The sequence below is a fragment of the Gobio gobio genome, assembly GCF_949357685.1.
Source record: "Gobio gobio genome assembly, chromosome: 1".
In the NCBI taxonomy this organism is placed as follows: domain Eukaryota; kingdom Metazoa; phylum Chordata; class Actinopteri; order Cypriniformes; family Gobionidae; genus Gobio; species Gobio gobio.
In genome coordinates this window covers 40,701,709-40,719,071 of record NC_137097.1, presented here as the reverse complement: position 1 = coordinate 40,719,071, position 17,363 = coordinate 40,701,709, and the positions used below count along the sequence as shown (strand labels likewise).

General features: G+C 42.8%; 1 protein-coding gene across 2 annotated transcripts in view; it reads right to left on the bottom strand.

Moving 5' to 3' along the window:
- The window catches only part of usp43b (ubiquitin specific peptidase 43b), a 131,451-nt gene that overhangs the window by 64,336 nt on the left and 49,752 nt on the right, over positions 1-17,363 (bottom strand). For both annotated transcript variants that reach the window (XM_079829865.1, XM_079829866.1), the window contains exons 4-5: positions 12,403-12,495; positions 107-242 (exon numbers count right to left, since the gene is read on the bottom strand). In XM_079829865.1, coding sequence (XP_079685991.1) covers positions 107-242; positions 12,403-12,495 — 229 coding nt within the window. The remainder of the gene's footprint in view (positions 1-106; positions 243-12,402; positions 12,496-17,363) is intronic.

Here is a 17,363-nt window from a genome sequence, read left to right as displayed (position 1 = left end):
TCCAACAATCACTGTAGCAGTGGGAGAGGGCAGATGGTTTGGTCAGGTAATATATTGTTTGCAGGCATGAGGTCTGTCTGTGTGATGCTGTGTGTGCACCTGTCACCTGATCAGGAGAGATCTTGCCCTCATCTGCCACCATCCTGCGCACACATGCCAAAGAGCCGAAGAGAGGCACAGCGAGCCCCACTCTCAGATACCGCTGTCCTTTACTGCTAAACACCAAAGTCACACACACTGGCCTGCAGAGAGACAAGAAAACACAACTTTATGATCTAAAAGCAGCTTTCAAATTCAAAATGTTACTGATACCAATAAAGGGCATCTCAAATCTCAAACAACATCTTTCAAAGGCGACCAAAGCTAGCAGGTGGGTGTGGCTTCAGCAGGCTGGCGTGGCTGAAGAATTAATCTGATTGGCCACTCGGTTATGCATTGCTGGTAAATGTAAACTGCACTGATATCCTGGCATTCAAAAGTAGCTGTGTATTCTAAATGCAATATACACTACTTTTTAAAGGTTCGGGGTCAGTATGATTTTTTTATGGTTTTTATAATAATACTGTTTTCTACTTTTGTAAAGTCATTTAAAATGTAAATTATTCAACATCATTACTCTAGTCAGTGTCACATGATCCTTCAGAAATCATTCCAATATGCTGTTTTGATGCTCAAGAAACATTTCTTTAATAGTTTTCTATATGGAAACCATGAAGCATTTTTTCAGGATTCTTTGATTAAAGTACAAACAAACAGCATTTATTTGAAAAAGAAATCTTATGTAGCAATATAAATATCTTCACTGTCACTTTTGATCAATTTAATGCATCCTTGCTGAATAAAAGTATTCCTTTCTTTAAGGGGGTGGTTGATTTATGATTTCACTTTTTAAACTGTAGTTAGTGTTTAATGTTGCTGTTTGAGCATAAACAATATCTGCAAAGTTACACCGTCAAAGTTCAAAGCAAAGGGAGATATTTTCCTTTAAAGAACTAGCTTTTTAAGGACTACCTGAGTCTCCTCCCGGGTTAGTGACATCACTAACCCTGAAATGTACATAAACCCCGCTCCTGGGAACACACAACAAAGGGGGTGAGGCCATGTTGAGAATTTATAGATTATCATGACAGAATATGCTAATCAATGACTTGAAGATAGTTAACTTCACATCATCTACATAAATTCACCAACTAACCATTCAGAAACATCTTGTTGCATGCTACATGTTGTCACTTCTTCTTTAGTCTCTCCATCATTGTCCGACTCCGGTTTTGAAGCTCTTGAAGCTCCACCCTGTGAGCAGCAGCTCATTTGCATTTAAAGGGACACACAAAAACGGCATGTTTTTGCTCACCCTCAAAAAGTGACAATTTAAACATGCTATAAAAATGATCTGTGGGGTATTTTGAGCTAAAACTTCACATACACATTCTGGGGACATCAGAGACTTATTTTACATCTTGTAAAAAGGGGAAATCAACCACCCCTTTAAAAAAAATATTAGTGACCCCAAACATTTGAACTGTACACCTCCTGCTGAAGTAACGTCATCCACTACACCATTATTTATACTGTGATCTGGTTTTCATCCACTATTCAGAAACAGTGTGACATTTCAGAGTGAGAGCTACACAACCCTAACCCTGCTGAGATTTGACCTAAAGCCTGAAAACGCCATCTCCAGACATAAACTACTGTGAATAAGTGGGGTGTTGCATACTGAATGAATTGCCGGAAGCAGTAAGGCAATCGGTCATGAAGAAAGTGCCACACCTCAAACAGTTCCCCTCCTTATTTAATGTGTTCTGCCTTAAAGGAATAGTTCACCCAAAAACCTAGATATTTGCAAGGATTCTTAGTGAATAAGAAGTCAATTACTCGCATAAAGCCATCTCATGGCTTCAGAAGACTTGGACTGTCGTGTATGAGTTGCATTAACTACATTTTATATGATGTTTTCTGGTGCTTTTTTGGGGCTTGACAGACTCTGGTCCCCATATACTTCCACTGTAAGGAAGAGAGCAGCTTGGACATTCTGCTAAACCTTTGGTGTTCTATTGAATCAATGAAGTCATACAGGTTTGGAAATACTAGTAGTAAATTATGACAAAATATTACACTTTGGGTTAACTATTCCCATTTTTAGTTAATTGTAACCCTCTACACGATATAGTAACAGGTAATTAGTTAATCAGTTATCTTCAATAGTATCTGGACCAGTAACAGAAGATGCTAAATCTTTAAGAGCCAGGGGTTTGACATCAATAAAGACAGAAACCAGTAATTTGTGTTATTGCGATCATTCTTTGTTTAACAAAAAGGAACAATAACAACCAGTGTAACAATTTGGTTCAGAGAATGCACATAAAGAAATAAGAAAAATAATAAAGCCGGCATAAGTTTCCCTTAAAACAAAAGAAATAAAAACCCAGTTCCAAAAACAGTCTTATTGCTCGTTGGGGCCCTTTTTTTTCTTTGGTTGAATCAGTGTCGCAACAGTATCAGTATGCCAATGCTCGTGGATCCTACCACACAATCCGTGAAGGAGGGAAAGTGAGACTGCGCATAGACTTATGCTCGTGGGTCCGTGGCTCGCCACCCAACGTATGCTGGGAATCCTTCGGGGTTTCAGACTACGAACGTCCAATCCCAATTCAACCGGAAGGCTTCAACTCCAGGTCTGGCATGACTTCCGGTCCATGTGCTGGAATGAATCTGGCAAAAAAACCTGACCGTTGAGTCAATGAGTGGGTCTCTCTATATTGGCTGTCTGATCAGCGGCAGCCGTCCGCCGATCGCGCTCTCCTATGGATGGCAATTTTTCAGAATTCAACTAGGCAACGAAACAGCCATGCGGTCTTTCAGTCAGGAAGTAACTAACAGGAAGTCAAGGCGGAGCTCGATCACCTGAAGCTTGGAGTTCAGTGATTGGTCAGCTCCTCACAAAAAGGAGCATGGGAATTGTAGTGCGAACAGTTTTTCCAGGGGAAAATCGCTCTTTTTCTATCTTCTTATGCATTTGATCACTTATTGTAGATGACGTTTTTTTCCTCTTAATACATAGAAAATCTACTTTGATTAATTAGCTTATAACATTTATCTCAAGACTCGATTAACTTTATGAAAGGGATTATTATGCCGAGACTTGATTTTAAGACCTGGTTACACTCTCCCCTCCTGAATTCATGTACGTCCCTGTACATGGAAGAGCTCAAATGTGCTTTATCTGAGGAGAGTTTGGGAGGAAAGGTGCAGAGACTACTTGATCTTCATTCAAGACATCGGATAACACAGTGGTCAACCCATGGAGAAATGATTTAACAACTGTGACCAATGGGTTTCCGAGTTCAGGATAATCCAGTCGCCTTGACGGTTGACGTTCCCTTCCAGATTTCCTGACAGGAGCATCTGTGACTGCCATTCTCTCTGCTTCCTCTCTGGATTCGGTTCCATCCATTTCCGTTTTCCCTCTTTCCTCAGTCTTTACTCTGTCTACTTCCTCCTCATGCTCTGACATGTCAGGAGACACAGACTGCTGTCCATTACAGATGTCATTGACAGTGTCAAGTATGGTCTCTTTCTCCACAGGATGCACTTCAGGTAAGTGGGTATCAGGTAGGTTACTTTTAATAGGGTTTGTTTCAGATACTTGGTCGATTGGGGCGATGCTTTCAGTAAGTAAGTGTTCTGTATTACTGCAATAGTTGGTAGATCTACGGGACCTCAGGGGACTGACTGGGGCATCGGTAGACATATCCGATGGACTAGACAGTTCAGGGGAGCAATCCACGGTCTGGGCATTTACTGGGCTCTTGACAGAACAGGGACCTGGAGATACGGTATACTGTCTATGTTTTTCATTAGACAGGGATTCCCTGGGCTGTACTAGACCTTCATGGACCGTGGGGATGAACACATTTGAGACCTCACTGAACCAATGGGCTGGGATGGATTCATCCTCTTCCTCCTCTGAAAGGTCAGCATCCAGAACAGGATTTGCACGAGTTGCTATTCTGCGCTTCGCAGGTTGTTTGGCAGACTTGCTGCTTTCCTCCATAGGTAGAAATCCACATGGGAGGAGTAAGTCCCTGTGCAGAGTTCTTAATGGATCATTACTGACCTCGGGCTTGACAGTATAGACAGGTAGGGTACCTGCCCTGTTCACTACTACGTGGACGGTAGACTCCCACTTGTCTGAGATCTTATGCTTCCCCCGGATGCGGACGTTCCGGACTAGCACTCGGTCTCCAGAATCCAAGTCTGAGGCGATCACTCGTCTGTCGAACCGTGTTTTGTTCTTGTGTGCAGTCTTTGCAGCATTACTCATGGCTAACTTGTAGCTCTCCTCAAGCCGTGATTTAAGATTCTGCACATATTCGGAGTGTGATGTGTGTTGCTTGCCAGGCAGCGGTAGTCCAAATGCCAGATCGACTGGTAGGCGGGGCTGGCGCCCAAACATCAGCTCATAAGGTGTGAACCCCGTCACATCGTTTTTAGTACAGTTATAGGCGTGGACAAGGGGTCTGACAAAATCACGCCAATGGGACTTTTCTTGGTTCTGGAGGGTGCCAAGCATATTGAGTAGGGTGCGATTAAATCTCTCCACAGGGTTGCCCCTGGGATGGTAGGGTGTTGTCCTCACCTTTTGAATGCCGGCTACTCGACAGAGTTCCTTTATCGTGCGGGATTCAAAATCTGGTCCCTGGTCACTGTGTAGCTTCTCTGGCATTCCATAGTGCACCATAAAGTCTTCCCACAAACACTTTGCCACTGTACGGGCCTTTTGGTTGGAAGTGGGAATAGCCACAGCAAATTTCGTGAAGTGATCCGTAATCACAAGGATGTCTTTAGTTCCACTTCGGTCAGGTTCAAGGGAAAGGAAATCCATACATAGAAGCTCAAGGGGTCTTGTGGTCTTGATATTTACTAGGGGTGCAGCTCTCTCTGGAAGTGCTTTCCTCCGCACACACCTGCCACAAGTCCTCACCTTCCTCTCCACATCCACAGCCATCCTTGGCCAATAGAACCTGGTCCGAATAAGGTCCAATGTGCGGTCAACTCCCATATGACCCATATGGTCATGGAGGCTAGTCAAAACTGCGTCACGAAGCTCAGCTGGGAGGACAAGCTGGTACGTTGTTTTGGGACCTTCTTGGCGTCGTCTGTATAAGACATTATTCACAAGTTCAAAGCGGCTTAATTCTCTTAAAAAGAAAGGGAGATCAGGAAGTTCATTTCGCAAGGTAGGGGGTGGTGTGTCACCTGTCTCAATTTGGGAAATGACGTGCTTTATACACTGGTCGGCCCTTTGTCTATCCACCAGTTCTGCTTCAGACAGGTGAGGGATGGCAGGAAGTTCACCAGACTGGTCTGCTTGTTGATAGCATTGAGGCATTGCATCTGCAGAGACGGCAAGGCATTCGACTAAAACAATGTTTCCAGCGTTACTGTCATCGACCTGGGTGCTGTAAACAAGTTGTCTTTCACAGATTGCTTGTATAACCTCCTCATTAACAACATTGGCATTATCTGGGTCGGAGAGATGGTCTTTGGTGAACTGGAAAATGCGTTCCCTCTCTTTCTGTGACTTTGGGTCATCCTCCAAGGCTCCGTGTGGCCTGCGTGACAGACCATCAGCATCACCGTTCTGTTTCCCAGGTCGGTAGAGAAGCTTGAACGAGAATGTGGACAGTGCTGCCAGCCATCTGTAGCTCGTCGCATCCAGTTTAGCTGAGGTCAATATGTAAGTTAGCGGATTACTGTCAGTTACAACAGTGAACTGATTACCATATAGATAATCTGCAAACTTTTCGGTGACTGACCACTTTAACGCTAAGAATTCTAATTTATGCGCCGGGTAGCGACTTTCACTCCGTGATAACCCTCTGCTCGCATATCCAATCGCTCTCAACTGGCCCTCCTGTTCCTGGTACAAAACTGCACCAAGTCCAGTGGTGCTGGCGTCAGTGTGCAGTACATAAGGTTTCTGAGGATCTGCAAAACCTAGCACAGGGGCGGTGGTAAGTTTTTCGATTACAGTCTCAAATGCTTGTTGGCAAGCAGGGGTCCATCGCTCCCCAAAGGGCTCTTTTGGGTCTCTGTATTCTGATCTTTTTGTCACTTTAGCTCTCTTTTGGGAAGGTGGGTAGCCAGAGGTTAACTCATGGAGGGGCTTCACAATGTTGGAATAACCCTTAACAAACCTCCTATAGTACCCAGCGAACCCGAGGAAAGATCTTAATTCTCGCAGGCTCTCAGGGACGGGCCAAGTCTTGAGAGCAGCAGTTTTTTCTGGGTCAGTTTGTACTCCATTTCTAGACACCACATGACCAAGGTATCGGACTGATGTCTGAAAGAAGACACACTTTTCTGGGGAAAGTTTGAGGCCAAACTCTTTGAGACGGGATAGCACCTTCGTCAACCTCTCCTCGTGTTCTTCAAGGGTCTTGGAGAATATGATTAGGTCATCAAGAAAAACCAACACTTCTTTCAAGTGCATGTCCCCCATGCATTTCTCCATTAACCTTTGGAACGTACTAGGTGCGTTAGTCACTCCTTGAGGCATCCGGTTGAACTCCCAGAAGCCGAGTGGGCACACGAAAGCTGTTTTTGGCTTATCTGCCTCTTCAACCTCTATCTGGTAGAAGCCGGATTTTAAATCGAGGACAGAAAACCACTGAGAGCCATTGAGCGCACAGAATGTGTCCTCTAGCTTTGGGAGAGAATACGCATCCTTTATGGTCTGGAGGTTCAACCGTCTATAGTCTATGCACAGGCGGACTTGGCCATTTTTCTTTCTCACAACCACGATTGGTGATGAGAATGGAGACTATGAATCTCTGATGACTCCTGCATCAAGGAGCTCCTGGATGTGGTTTCGAACTGCCTCAATATCCTGAGGGTGGATTGGTCGTGCGCGCTGTTTGAAAGGAGTGTCGTCTGAGAGTTTTATATGATGCGTCACTTTGCCTGTTCGACCAAAATCTGTATCATGTTTTGCAAACACGTCATGCATGTTATTTAATTTCTCTGTGATGCGTTCTTTCCACACAGGCGGGATAGGGGACTCACCGAAGTTAAAGCTCAGAGTGGACTTTTGGGAGGGCTCTGCTACCGCTGTCTTTTTGGATGGTTCAGCTGACTCTGCATTGTGCTGCTTTAACAAGATGGTCTGGTAAGTATGCATTTGGGCTATTGTGCTCTTTGGGGGAATGACAACATCATGATCAGATTCATTACAAATTATGACTGGTAACTTATAGGGTCGCCGGAGGGGAAGATCAACCAGGCTGGCCTTTACAAGCAAGCCACCTGGCAAGGAGGGTAAGTTTGGGTGTTCGATCAGAACAGATTTCTCATTCTGGAATCCACTAACAGGGGAAACTCCCTCAAGCACGACGGTTTGGCCAGCTGGAACAATTTGAGCATTCTTCCCCAGTAATTTCACAACACCTTGGGGCTCAGGATGGGTTGTTTGGTTGTGTCTAACTTCGAGTACTTTAAGGACTGCTCGATAGCCGTGTGGGATAGGCTGATGTTTAACCCCAGATTCAGAACAGATGCTGTAAAGGACATCAAGGGTGTTGGTGCCTATAAGCACAAGGGGTTCTGTAATGGTGTTAAGATTTGGGACCACTAATGCAAGTGTGTTCACTTCAATTGGTGCTCCAACAAACTCTTTCGGGAAAGTTACAGCTAATTCAATGTACCCCAAGTAGGGGACAGACTGTCCTGCTGCCCCTTCTACCTCTAAGAGGTTATGGAGTGGTTTGATCTCCTGTCCTGAGAGATGTCGTTCGTAAAATGACTGTGGAATAGTCGTTACTTGTGAGCCTGTGTCGAGCAAACAGGTAACTTCCTGATCTTTTATATCCACAAAAGCCGTACTTTTCGTACCGATGAGTCCTTTAGGAAACTTGAATGAGGGGCTATTGTCTGATTGTTCAATGCTGGTGCATGCTTGCGAGTTGACTATGAGGGTTAAAGCTGGGGGACATTGATTTGCCTCAGCCCCTGTCTGTCCCACCACAGGAGCCGTTAGTCGTTTAACTGTAAGCTGGGGTTAGCTTGCATCTCCCACTCACTTAGTCTCTTCTCTAACTGTTTCCGTTTTTCAGCCACCAAAGCAGGATTGGGAGCTTCGGTACACGTGGAGGAGATATGCCCATCCTCTCCACACTTAAAACAGTACCAGGGCCGGGGTTTGTTCATCTGCTTTGTTCTTATCTGGGTTTGCATATTTGCATTTGGTTTGTCTGGTGTTCGGCTCTGGGGTTTCTGTGCGGTACCTTTTCTATCCTTCTTTTTCTCTGCCATGAAAGAGGTCAGTTGGCTCTGCAGGGTGGCAACCTGCTTCACAAGGGTTTCAATGGCACTGGGACAAACCTGTGGTTTCTCCTTTGGGTCTGCGCACGCACATGCACTCTGAGACTGAACTTGGACTCGTTTTGTGGCACCTATATGTTTCCTCATGCGGCTGGCTTTTGCTTGCTGCCTGTCTTCCTCTGTGCGCAACATCAGCAGGAGCTCTGCAAATGAAGGCGGGTGACTTCTCGCCTGTTCAAGCTGCAGAGTAGAGAGCAGAACACTGTCCCAACACCCTCTACAGAACTGCTTTAGAAGGTGTCTGTCAACTTCTCCTGGTGCAACCCCACCCCTTTTTACTACAAGGTTTAATGCTACCTGCAGCCGATGAAGGTAAGCGGAAGCACTCTCCCCTGGATTCTGGAACGTGTTTAAGAAACGTGCAAAAAGTTCTTCCCCATCCTCAACCACGCCAAAAGCCGAATCAAGTAGCTGCAGGAAAGCTACAGGGGGTGAATTGGGCCGTAGTCCTTTGACCACGTCAGCTGCAGGTGGAAGCAAGCTCTCTACAATCTTCCTGGTGATCTGAAGGGGAAGTATGTTAGGATCATTTAGCAGCAGTTCAATATGGGAGCGCCAGGTGTCATAATCAGTCTCATTATTGGGCCTGGGAGTCTTTCCAGAGAAGGAGCGGAGCCTTAATTGGGGCTGAAAGCAAGGGTTGATTGCTTCGCTCCTTACAATGTGTTCAACCACAACCTTTTGAACTTCTGGTGGATTCATTTCATTTGCTGAAAGTGAAGGGGTTGTACCCACACTGTTGGTTGGGATGGTGCCAGGGGAAGGAAGGCCATAATTTCTGTGAGCGGTGTTTGAGGATGAGACAGGGGGGTGCTGTTCAGTGGAGGTAAAGGTCTGCTGGGTCTCAGTGGGGGTTTCAGCATGGGTAAGGGGAACTTCCTCTGATACAGAGCTCATTGCTTCAATATCTTTACTAATCTGTGACATCGCTCTCTTAAGCACACATCCATACTCAGCACCGCTAAGTTCAGCTAAGGCCTTAAGTTCGGACAGGTAAGTTTTGGTAATATTACCACTCACTTTAGCTTGGTACGCACTGCTCAAAGCTCTGATGCTGTAAACAACAGAGGGATTATCTTGCAAGGCAAATTCGTATGGCAGTATTCCACTTAGTGTTTCTAGAGCTGCGCCGTGCGTGTACTCAACGATCAGGTTTTGGTAAAATTCAGATTCATCCTCATCAACTAAAACGGTTCTTTTGATAGACCCATATTCTTTAAGGAAGTCAATAACCTGTTCATCTTGGTCTCCTGTTTGTGTTAGCCCACTAACAATGACTGCGTTTGGGATTTTAACGCCACACTTCTGTACAAAGTCCATATTGGACACGTGTTCAATATTGATATTCAAACCAACTGGCTCCTGGCTGGCTCGCCAAAACTGTAACCCTCTACACGATATAGTAACAGGTAATTAGTTAATCAGTTATCTTCAATAGTATCTGGACCAGTAACAGAAGATGCTAAATCTTTAAGAGCCAGGGGTTTGACATCAATAAAGACAGAAACCAGTAATTTGTGTTATTGCGATCATTCTTTGTTTAACAAAAAGGAACAATAACAACCAGTGTAACAATTTGGTTCAGAGAATGCACATAAAGAAATAAGAAAAATAATAAAGCCGGCATAAGTTTCCCTTAAAACAAAAGAAATAAAAACCCAGTTCCAAAAACAGTCTTATTGCTCGTTGGGGCCCTTTTTTTTCTTTGGTTGAATCAGTGTCGCAACAGTATCAGTATGCCAATGCTCGTGGATCCTACCACACAATCCGTGAAGGAGGGAAAGTGAGACTGCGCATAGACTTATGCTCGTGGGTCCGTGGCTCGCCACCCAACGTATGCTGGGAATCCTTCGGGGTTTCAGACTACGAACGTCCAATCCCAATTCAACCGGAAGGCTTCAACTCCAGGTCTGGCATGACTTCCGGTCCATGTGCTGGAATGAATCTGGCAAAAAAACCTGACCGTTGAGTCAATGAGTGGGTCTCTCTATATTGGCTGTCTGATCAGCGGCAGCCGTCCGCCGATCGCGCTCTCCTATGGATGGCAATTTTTCAGAATTCAACTAGGCAACGAAACAGCCATGCGGTCTTTCAGTCAGGAAGTAACTAACAGGAAGTCAAGGCGGAGCTCGATCACCTGAAGCTTGGAGTTCAGTGATTGGTCAGCTCCTCACAAAAAGGAGCATGGGAATTGTAGTGCGAACAGTTTTTCCAGGGGAAAATCGCTCTTTTTCTATCTTCTTATGCATTTGATCACTTATTGTAGATGACGTTTTTTTCCTCTTAATACATAGAAAATCTACTTTGATTAATTAGCTTATAACATTTATCTCAAGACTCGATTAACTTTATGAAAGGGATTATTATGCCGAGACTTGATTTTAAGACCTGGTTACATAATGTTTATATTAGTCTTGCCTTGATATCATCATTTTCACATTGGTATAGGGTATCTGTGTTCAAACTGTTCAAACCAAATACCCATGTTACCACTGAGTGGACACTAAATGGTACTATGGGGTAATTTTCGCTGCTGAATTACCCACAGAAGGGGTGTTCAAACTCGGTCCTGGACGGCCACTGTCCAGCAGAGTTTAGCTCCAACTTTTAACCTCAACACACCTGCCGAGAAGTTTCTAGTATGCCTAGTAAGACCTTGATTAGCTGGTTCAGGTGTGTTGGAACTAAACTTTGCAGGACAGTGGCCCTTCAGGAGCAGGATTGAACACGCCTGGCCTACAGAATAAGGCAGTTTAATTCTAAACTTTGAATTTTATTTGTATTTATTTGAACTAAAAATAAAATTAAGGAAACATGAAATTGGGTCCTTCACAGAAATGAGTGAACATGCATGATCTAAAACGTATAGAAACATTTTAATACACTCTGTTGCTGATTTTACTTCTTAAAATTCTTAATATTTATTTATAGGAACTGCATTGTCCTTCTGGGACCCTATCACACACCCGGCGCAAACGATGCAAGTGTTTTTTGCTAGTTTCAGCCTGATGCAGTTATAATTTTCATGTCCTGCGCCACGTTATTTAAAGAGCAAATGCACTCACGCCCATCTGTTCGCCCATGGGCGTGCTGGTCTGAAAACGAGGTGTATTCAGCGCATTGAAGCAACTGTAGCATATTTTTTGTGTTATTTAAAGACCGTGTTAGTAATATGTGCCTATAGGCGGGTGCACAACACATGTACACTCTGCTTATTACACACACAGGGACGCGCAGCAGCACACAAACATTTTTTAAATATTCCTCTCTGGAGAAGCGTTTAGTCTTACCACTTGCATGTAAATAGTGAATCCGTCATGGTGAAAAAGCAAATGGCTTTTAAAGGGAATGGGAGATGAGACTCTGTTTGGTTTATTGCATGTTACACCTAAAACACCCATGACTCATTAAGAGATTAGGTACAACCCTTTTGGACCATGCGCCTGGCGCACTGACCGTGTTTTCCGTCATTAAACTAGCAAAAGCAGATTCGGACACGCTCTAAGTGCACCTGCGCCCTTTAGGTGTCCTTTATCATTTAATGCAACTCTATTAATTAAGATATTGATATAAGAACTGTTGTTGTCAAGTAAGATTGATTTATATTGTTTCCTGATATCATACTATTGTCCCTCAACCCTCATAACCGATACTCCCTGAGCCTTGTGCAATACACTGACAAGAAAAGAGTTGAGTCAGGTCTGATTCTGAAAAGCATCTTAGTATATAATGGGTGTTACTATGCATCATTGCAAGCCTGGTTTATATGAACATGTATATAATAGAAATATTTGATATGACATTATAGTGTATGCAGGACAATAGCTTTGCCTTTGTGAATGTAAAAGCAGCAATTTCCTCAAAAACAAAACAAAACAGAGGATTTCCCTGGCAATCCATCTGTTGCTGCTGGTTTTGCTTGATTGTTTCTGAGCACAAAGAAGTAAAGTTTCTGCATGGTTCAGTGACTTCAAAAAGCTTTTGTTGGATTTTTGTGAAATTTTGAAATGTACTCACCTTGTCTGTCTTAGAGGAATGGGAAGAGAAATGCACAGAAAAGGATCAAACGTGTTGCTCTGCTTTAGACAATGTGGGCATGTCAGAGATGACCTAGAAACAGAGAGAAAGCAATATGGTTGGTAAAACAGCAACAACTTAGAGTAGTGGACACACAAACATATACAAATAGTATATAAGGAACACAGACAATGCTATTATCCATTGTATTGCTTGAATAAGCCGAAAGGGAAGCTCAGTGGAAGAGGAAGTGATGTCACAGGGAGGAGGAAGCACAGAACGTCTCTTGGGAAGAATTATTGCTGTAGGTGCGGAAACTGATGCACACAAAAATCACAATTGCAGTTTTTTGCATCATCCTTGCCACACATCTATGGAATGATTTCAAACGCAGTACATGGACACATTCAGATCCTGTATGACTTTGATGATGAAGTCTATCTATCTACACTACCCGCTGTTTGGATTTAAATAGGCAAATGATTAAGAGTCAATGATTGGATATCGCCATATTAGCCATATTCCAAGATGACAATGTCAAGATTCATCAGGCTCAAATAGTGAAAGAATGGTTGGGAGGGAGCATGAAGAATCATGAATTGGCACTGGGTCCAGACCTTAAATAAATAAAAAAAAGTCTTAGGGATGTGCTGGAGGAGACTTTACAGAGTGCTGGACTCTTGCATTGTCAATATGGAATAACATGCACCAACAAACTGTGCAAAATCAGACCAATGAACATTGATTAAAAAGTCATGAAAATGTATTTTGATTTACAGTTTAACTTCAAATCTTCTTAGAATACCTCCAACACTCTATTCTAATGTTTTTAATTTAAACAAAACTCCACACCTTCTACCTGGCGCTTGTCAGATGGAAAGACAAATAGAGAGAGGTGGATAGAGATATTTTTAGAGAGTTCCTCTCCAGCAGCTGTCAGTGTTATGTGGAGACGAGCTTTTAACGCTGAGCTTTACAGGTACAGTTCACCCACGTATGTAAAACACACATCAGCTGTCCTTACTGCTGAATACAAACAATACAGCAGCAGTGTTGCACTTACACCAAATGAGAGAACCTGATCCAGGAATGTGTGGATAGTAAAATGACAGGTGTAAGAATCCAAATGATCTCTAGAATTCAAATATTTAGTTGTTGCCGTCATCAAAAAGAAACAATGCATTGAGACAGCAATTATGAGATGAGAATGTATCAGATGACAATATTGAAACTACCAGGTTAGTAAATAATAAAGCAATTCCATTGCCAAATGAGGATATTATTTATATCAAATGCATTTAAAACAATTATTGTAAAAGGCGAGCATTAACACAATTTTTAAACTTTTCAAATTTTTTTAGAGGGGGCACAAAAGCAATCTGATTATCACAATCCTAAACTGTAGCAGGCACAGCATATACGTGTGTGGTTCACTAAAAGAGTGATTATTTCGGGAATAGGTTGGACTTATTTTTCGGGCTATATAAATTACTAAAGAAAACAGATTCATAAGAATAATTCGCTGTGGAATCAAACTACACTGGTCGCTCTGTATGTTTTTTATACCCTAAAAAGTTCAGGCTTGAGAGTTTTTCAGACGGGAATCGGACTATACTGGTCGCTCTGTATGTTACTCAAATGGAAAGCTGTATCTTAGTGAGGCTGTGTCCTTCCTGGTCCAGTCCTTCAGAGGCTTGTAGGCTTGAGTCCTTCTTTCTATTAATGCAGTACAGTGAATGACAGCCATCTGTGGTCTCCCAGTGGCTTACATTATTGGCAGTTTAGTGTTAAGTGGTTAATTTACAGCAAAACAAAAGATAGCATGTATGCCTTGGTCTTTTGTAAGTTCTTTTACGTGAATAGAAATGTGTGCAAAAGATTGTGGGTGATTGAAGGATGCGAAGGATACACTTGATGCATCCTTCAAAATGAGCTGAATGAAGGACGCGAAACGAAGGCTGCCTTCCAAGGATGCTTCAAATTGAGTCTGCCTTCAACGGCACTTGATGACGTGACAGCCGAGATATGCAGCCTTACTAAGATGCAGCCTTTCATTTGACAAGCACCCTGTGATTCTCTAAAAAGATCTGGCCCAGAATCAAACTATGAAAAAGACATCTTTGTACCTTTTTCCCCCTTAAAAGGTGCATATTAGTACCTTAGAGTAGCAATATGTGTGACAAGCCGTTGTACGGTATAATTTTCCCCCCATTTTTTTGGAGAGTGTATGTTTGTGATTCACTAAAAAGCTCTGGCTCACATTAAGCATTCGACCGGGAATCAAATACCATATAATTGTTGTTCTGTACATTTTTGATTCACTAAAAACATTTGCCTCATGATCATTCAATCAGGAATAGGTTGCTATATGTTTCACGTTGACATTGGCTGCGTTTATGTGTACAGTAGTAGGCCTATTGGAGTTTGGTCCTGATGTTTATTTACCTTCTTTGGTAACTTGAGTTTTCCTTCACCTCTTGTTCATGCTGATTATTTTAATTTGCCACCTGATAACCATACGGCTATCTTTGAAATTTAATTCTAGTGTACTCTTACTGTACAGTAAACCTTTTTTTTTTCATATTAATTTAATCACTTTTGGCCTCTAAATAATGTTTTTATTATTATTATTATTGTTGTTGTTGTTGTTGTCGTTTCCTGCCATACTGTAAAAAGGGTCGGGTTGAGTTAGTTGCATTGTGGGATGCAATACCTAGTGCCATGTGCTGTTGTATACTGCTCGTTGTGGCAATTTTTTTATTGATATCTTTGACGAGCAGAGCGAGCGAGAGCCGTGAGAGTGCGACGCGAGGCCGGTGAGTGATTTGATGATGAGCGCCAGTTGTGCATCACACCGGTCTCGGATCTCTCACGGAGGAATGACGGGAGCATAAAAGGAGGAGCGAGAGGGCTGCCACTTTTACTTTCAGTTTGTTTGTTTTATTGATTAAAGTGTGTTGAACGTTCGCCGGTTCCCTGACCTTCTTCCCATAACAACGAACCCCGTTACAATATCATATCATACTTAAATATATTTTGTATTGACAAATTAGGATCAAATTATTAGTGCAAACAAACAAGCAAATACACCCTTCTGAAATAATCTTCCTCCCTTATAAGTTCAATATTTACTGGTATCCAGACAACAGAAGGCGCTAGCTAAATATTTGGAAGACGTTGATGTGAATAACATTCGCGCCATGATCTGCATTAATATGAAGGCCACTTGAGTGGGAGTCATTTAAATTCCTCACAGGGCTTGGCGTTGTATACAGCGCAATGAATCTGTGACTTTTAAACCTTCTCTCCTGCTGTGCTACAACTGAAGCTCTTTCAATCATTTCTTCCACAAACGCTCATAACCTCTAAAAGTGACCTTGGGATGATACTTCACCACCTAACTAGCATTAGACAGAGACGGTTTGGTCTGAACTTTCTTGTAATTACTGGGAATCTCTAGTGCTGTGGTGCTGTGCTTGGGCCGACCTTTGAGGCAGCCTCTGAAATGGGACACAGCTCTAAATTGTGCAGTGCTGAGGGTACTCCAGGATGAGGGTTGGGAACCACTGCTGTGGACCTACTGCAACAGTGCCTGCTTCTTTTTTTTTACACTGACCTTGGTTCTGGAAGTATTCTTCCCATAATTTTTTCTCATTTACATTTTTAAAAAGTCTCTGTTTAATGTTATAAGCCAGCTACGAGGTGAATCAAAATATTACAAACTATTATTTGAAGAAAAATAGTATTTGAAAATTGCACAAAAAGGTCAGATGCAGTGGTGTAAAGCACGTCGCCACTGGACTCTAGACCAGTGGAGACGTGTTCTCTGGAGTGACTAATCACGCTTCTCTGTCCGACAATCAGATGAACGAGTCTGGGTTTGGCGGTTGCCAGGAGAACGGTACTTGCCTGACTGCATTGTGCCAAGTGTAAAGTTTGGTGGAGGGGGGATTATGGTGTGGGGGTTGTTATTCAGGGGTTGGGCTTGGCCCCTTAGTTCCCGTGAAAGGAACTCTTAATGCTTTAGCATACCAAGACATTTTGGACAATTTCATGCTCCCAACTTTGTGGGAACAGTTTGGGGATGGCCCCTTCCTGTTCCAACATGACTGCGCACCAGTGCAAAAAGCAAGGTCCATAAAGACATGGATGAGCGAGTTTGGTGTGGAGGAACTTGAATGGCCTGCACAGAGTCCTGACCTCAACCTGATAGAACACCTTTGGGATGAATTAGAGCGGAGACTGCGAGCCAGACCTTCTCGTCCAACATCAATGCCTGACCTCACAAATGTGCTACTAGAAGAATGGTAAAAATTCCCATAAACACACTCCTAAACCTTGTGGAAAGCCTTCCCAGAAGAGTTGAAGCTGTTATAACTGCAATGGGTGGGCCAACTCCATATTAAACCCTACGGATTAAGAATGGGATGTCATTAAAGTTCATGCGCATGTAAAGGCTGTATATTAGTGTAATAATTTCACAGTTACTCTCCAGATGAATGTAGAAACAACTTAAAAACATTAGAAACTCATTTTCTCATAAATCTTTAAGTTCATTTTTTGGCATAATTCTGTGCTATTGTTTGTACAAGCGTGAAAGAGAACTATATATAGTGGTGGTCAAAATTATTAGAACGCATGGCATCTGTGTCTTATTGGGTACATGTTTGTTTATTATACAAACAGGTACTTTTTCTGAAACATTAAAATGCTGTAGTGTGTTTGCTCTTTGACTTTGAATACGAATTCCTTTCCTATTAGCTACTTTAGTATTTTGCTACTCAGCTCTCGATTCAAGGTCATTCATGAATATACAGTCGCGCTCTTTAAAACTCATAATAAACCGGCAAATGATCTATCCCGCAATGACGCTGACCGACAGAACATGTTTATTTTTAGAATACAGTACAATTACTCCAAAAGAGATGACAACTCACACAGCTACATCACGAGCTGCACTT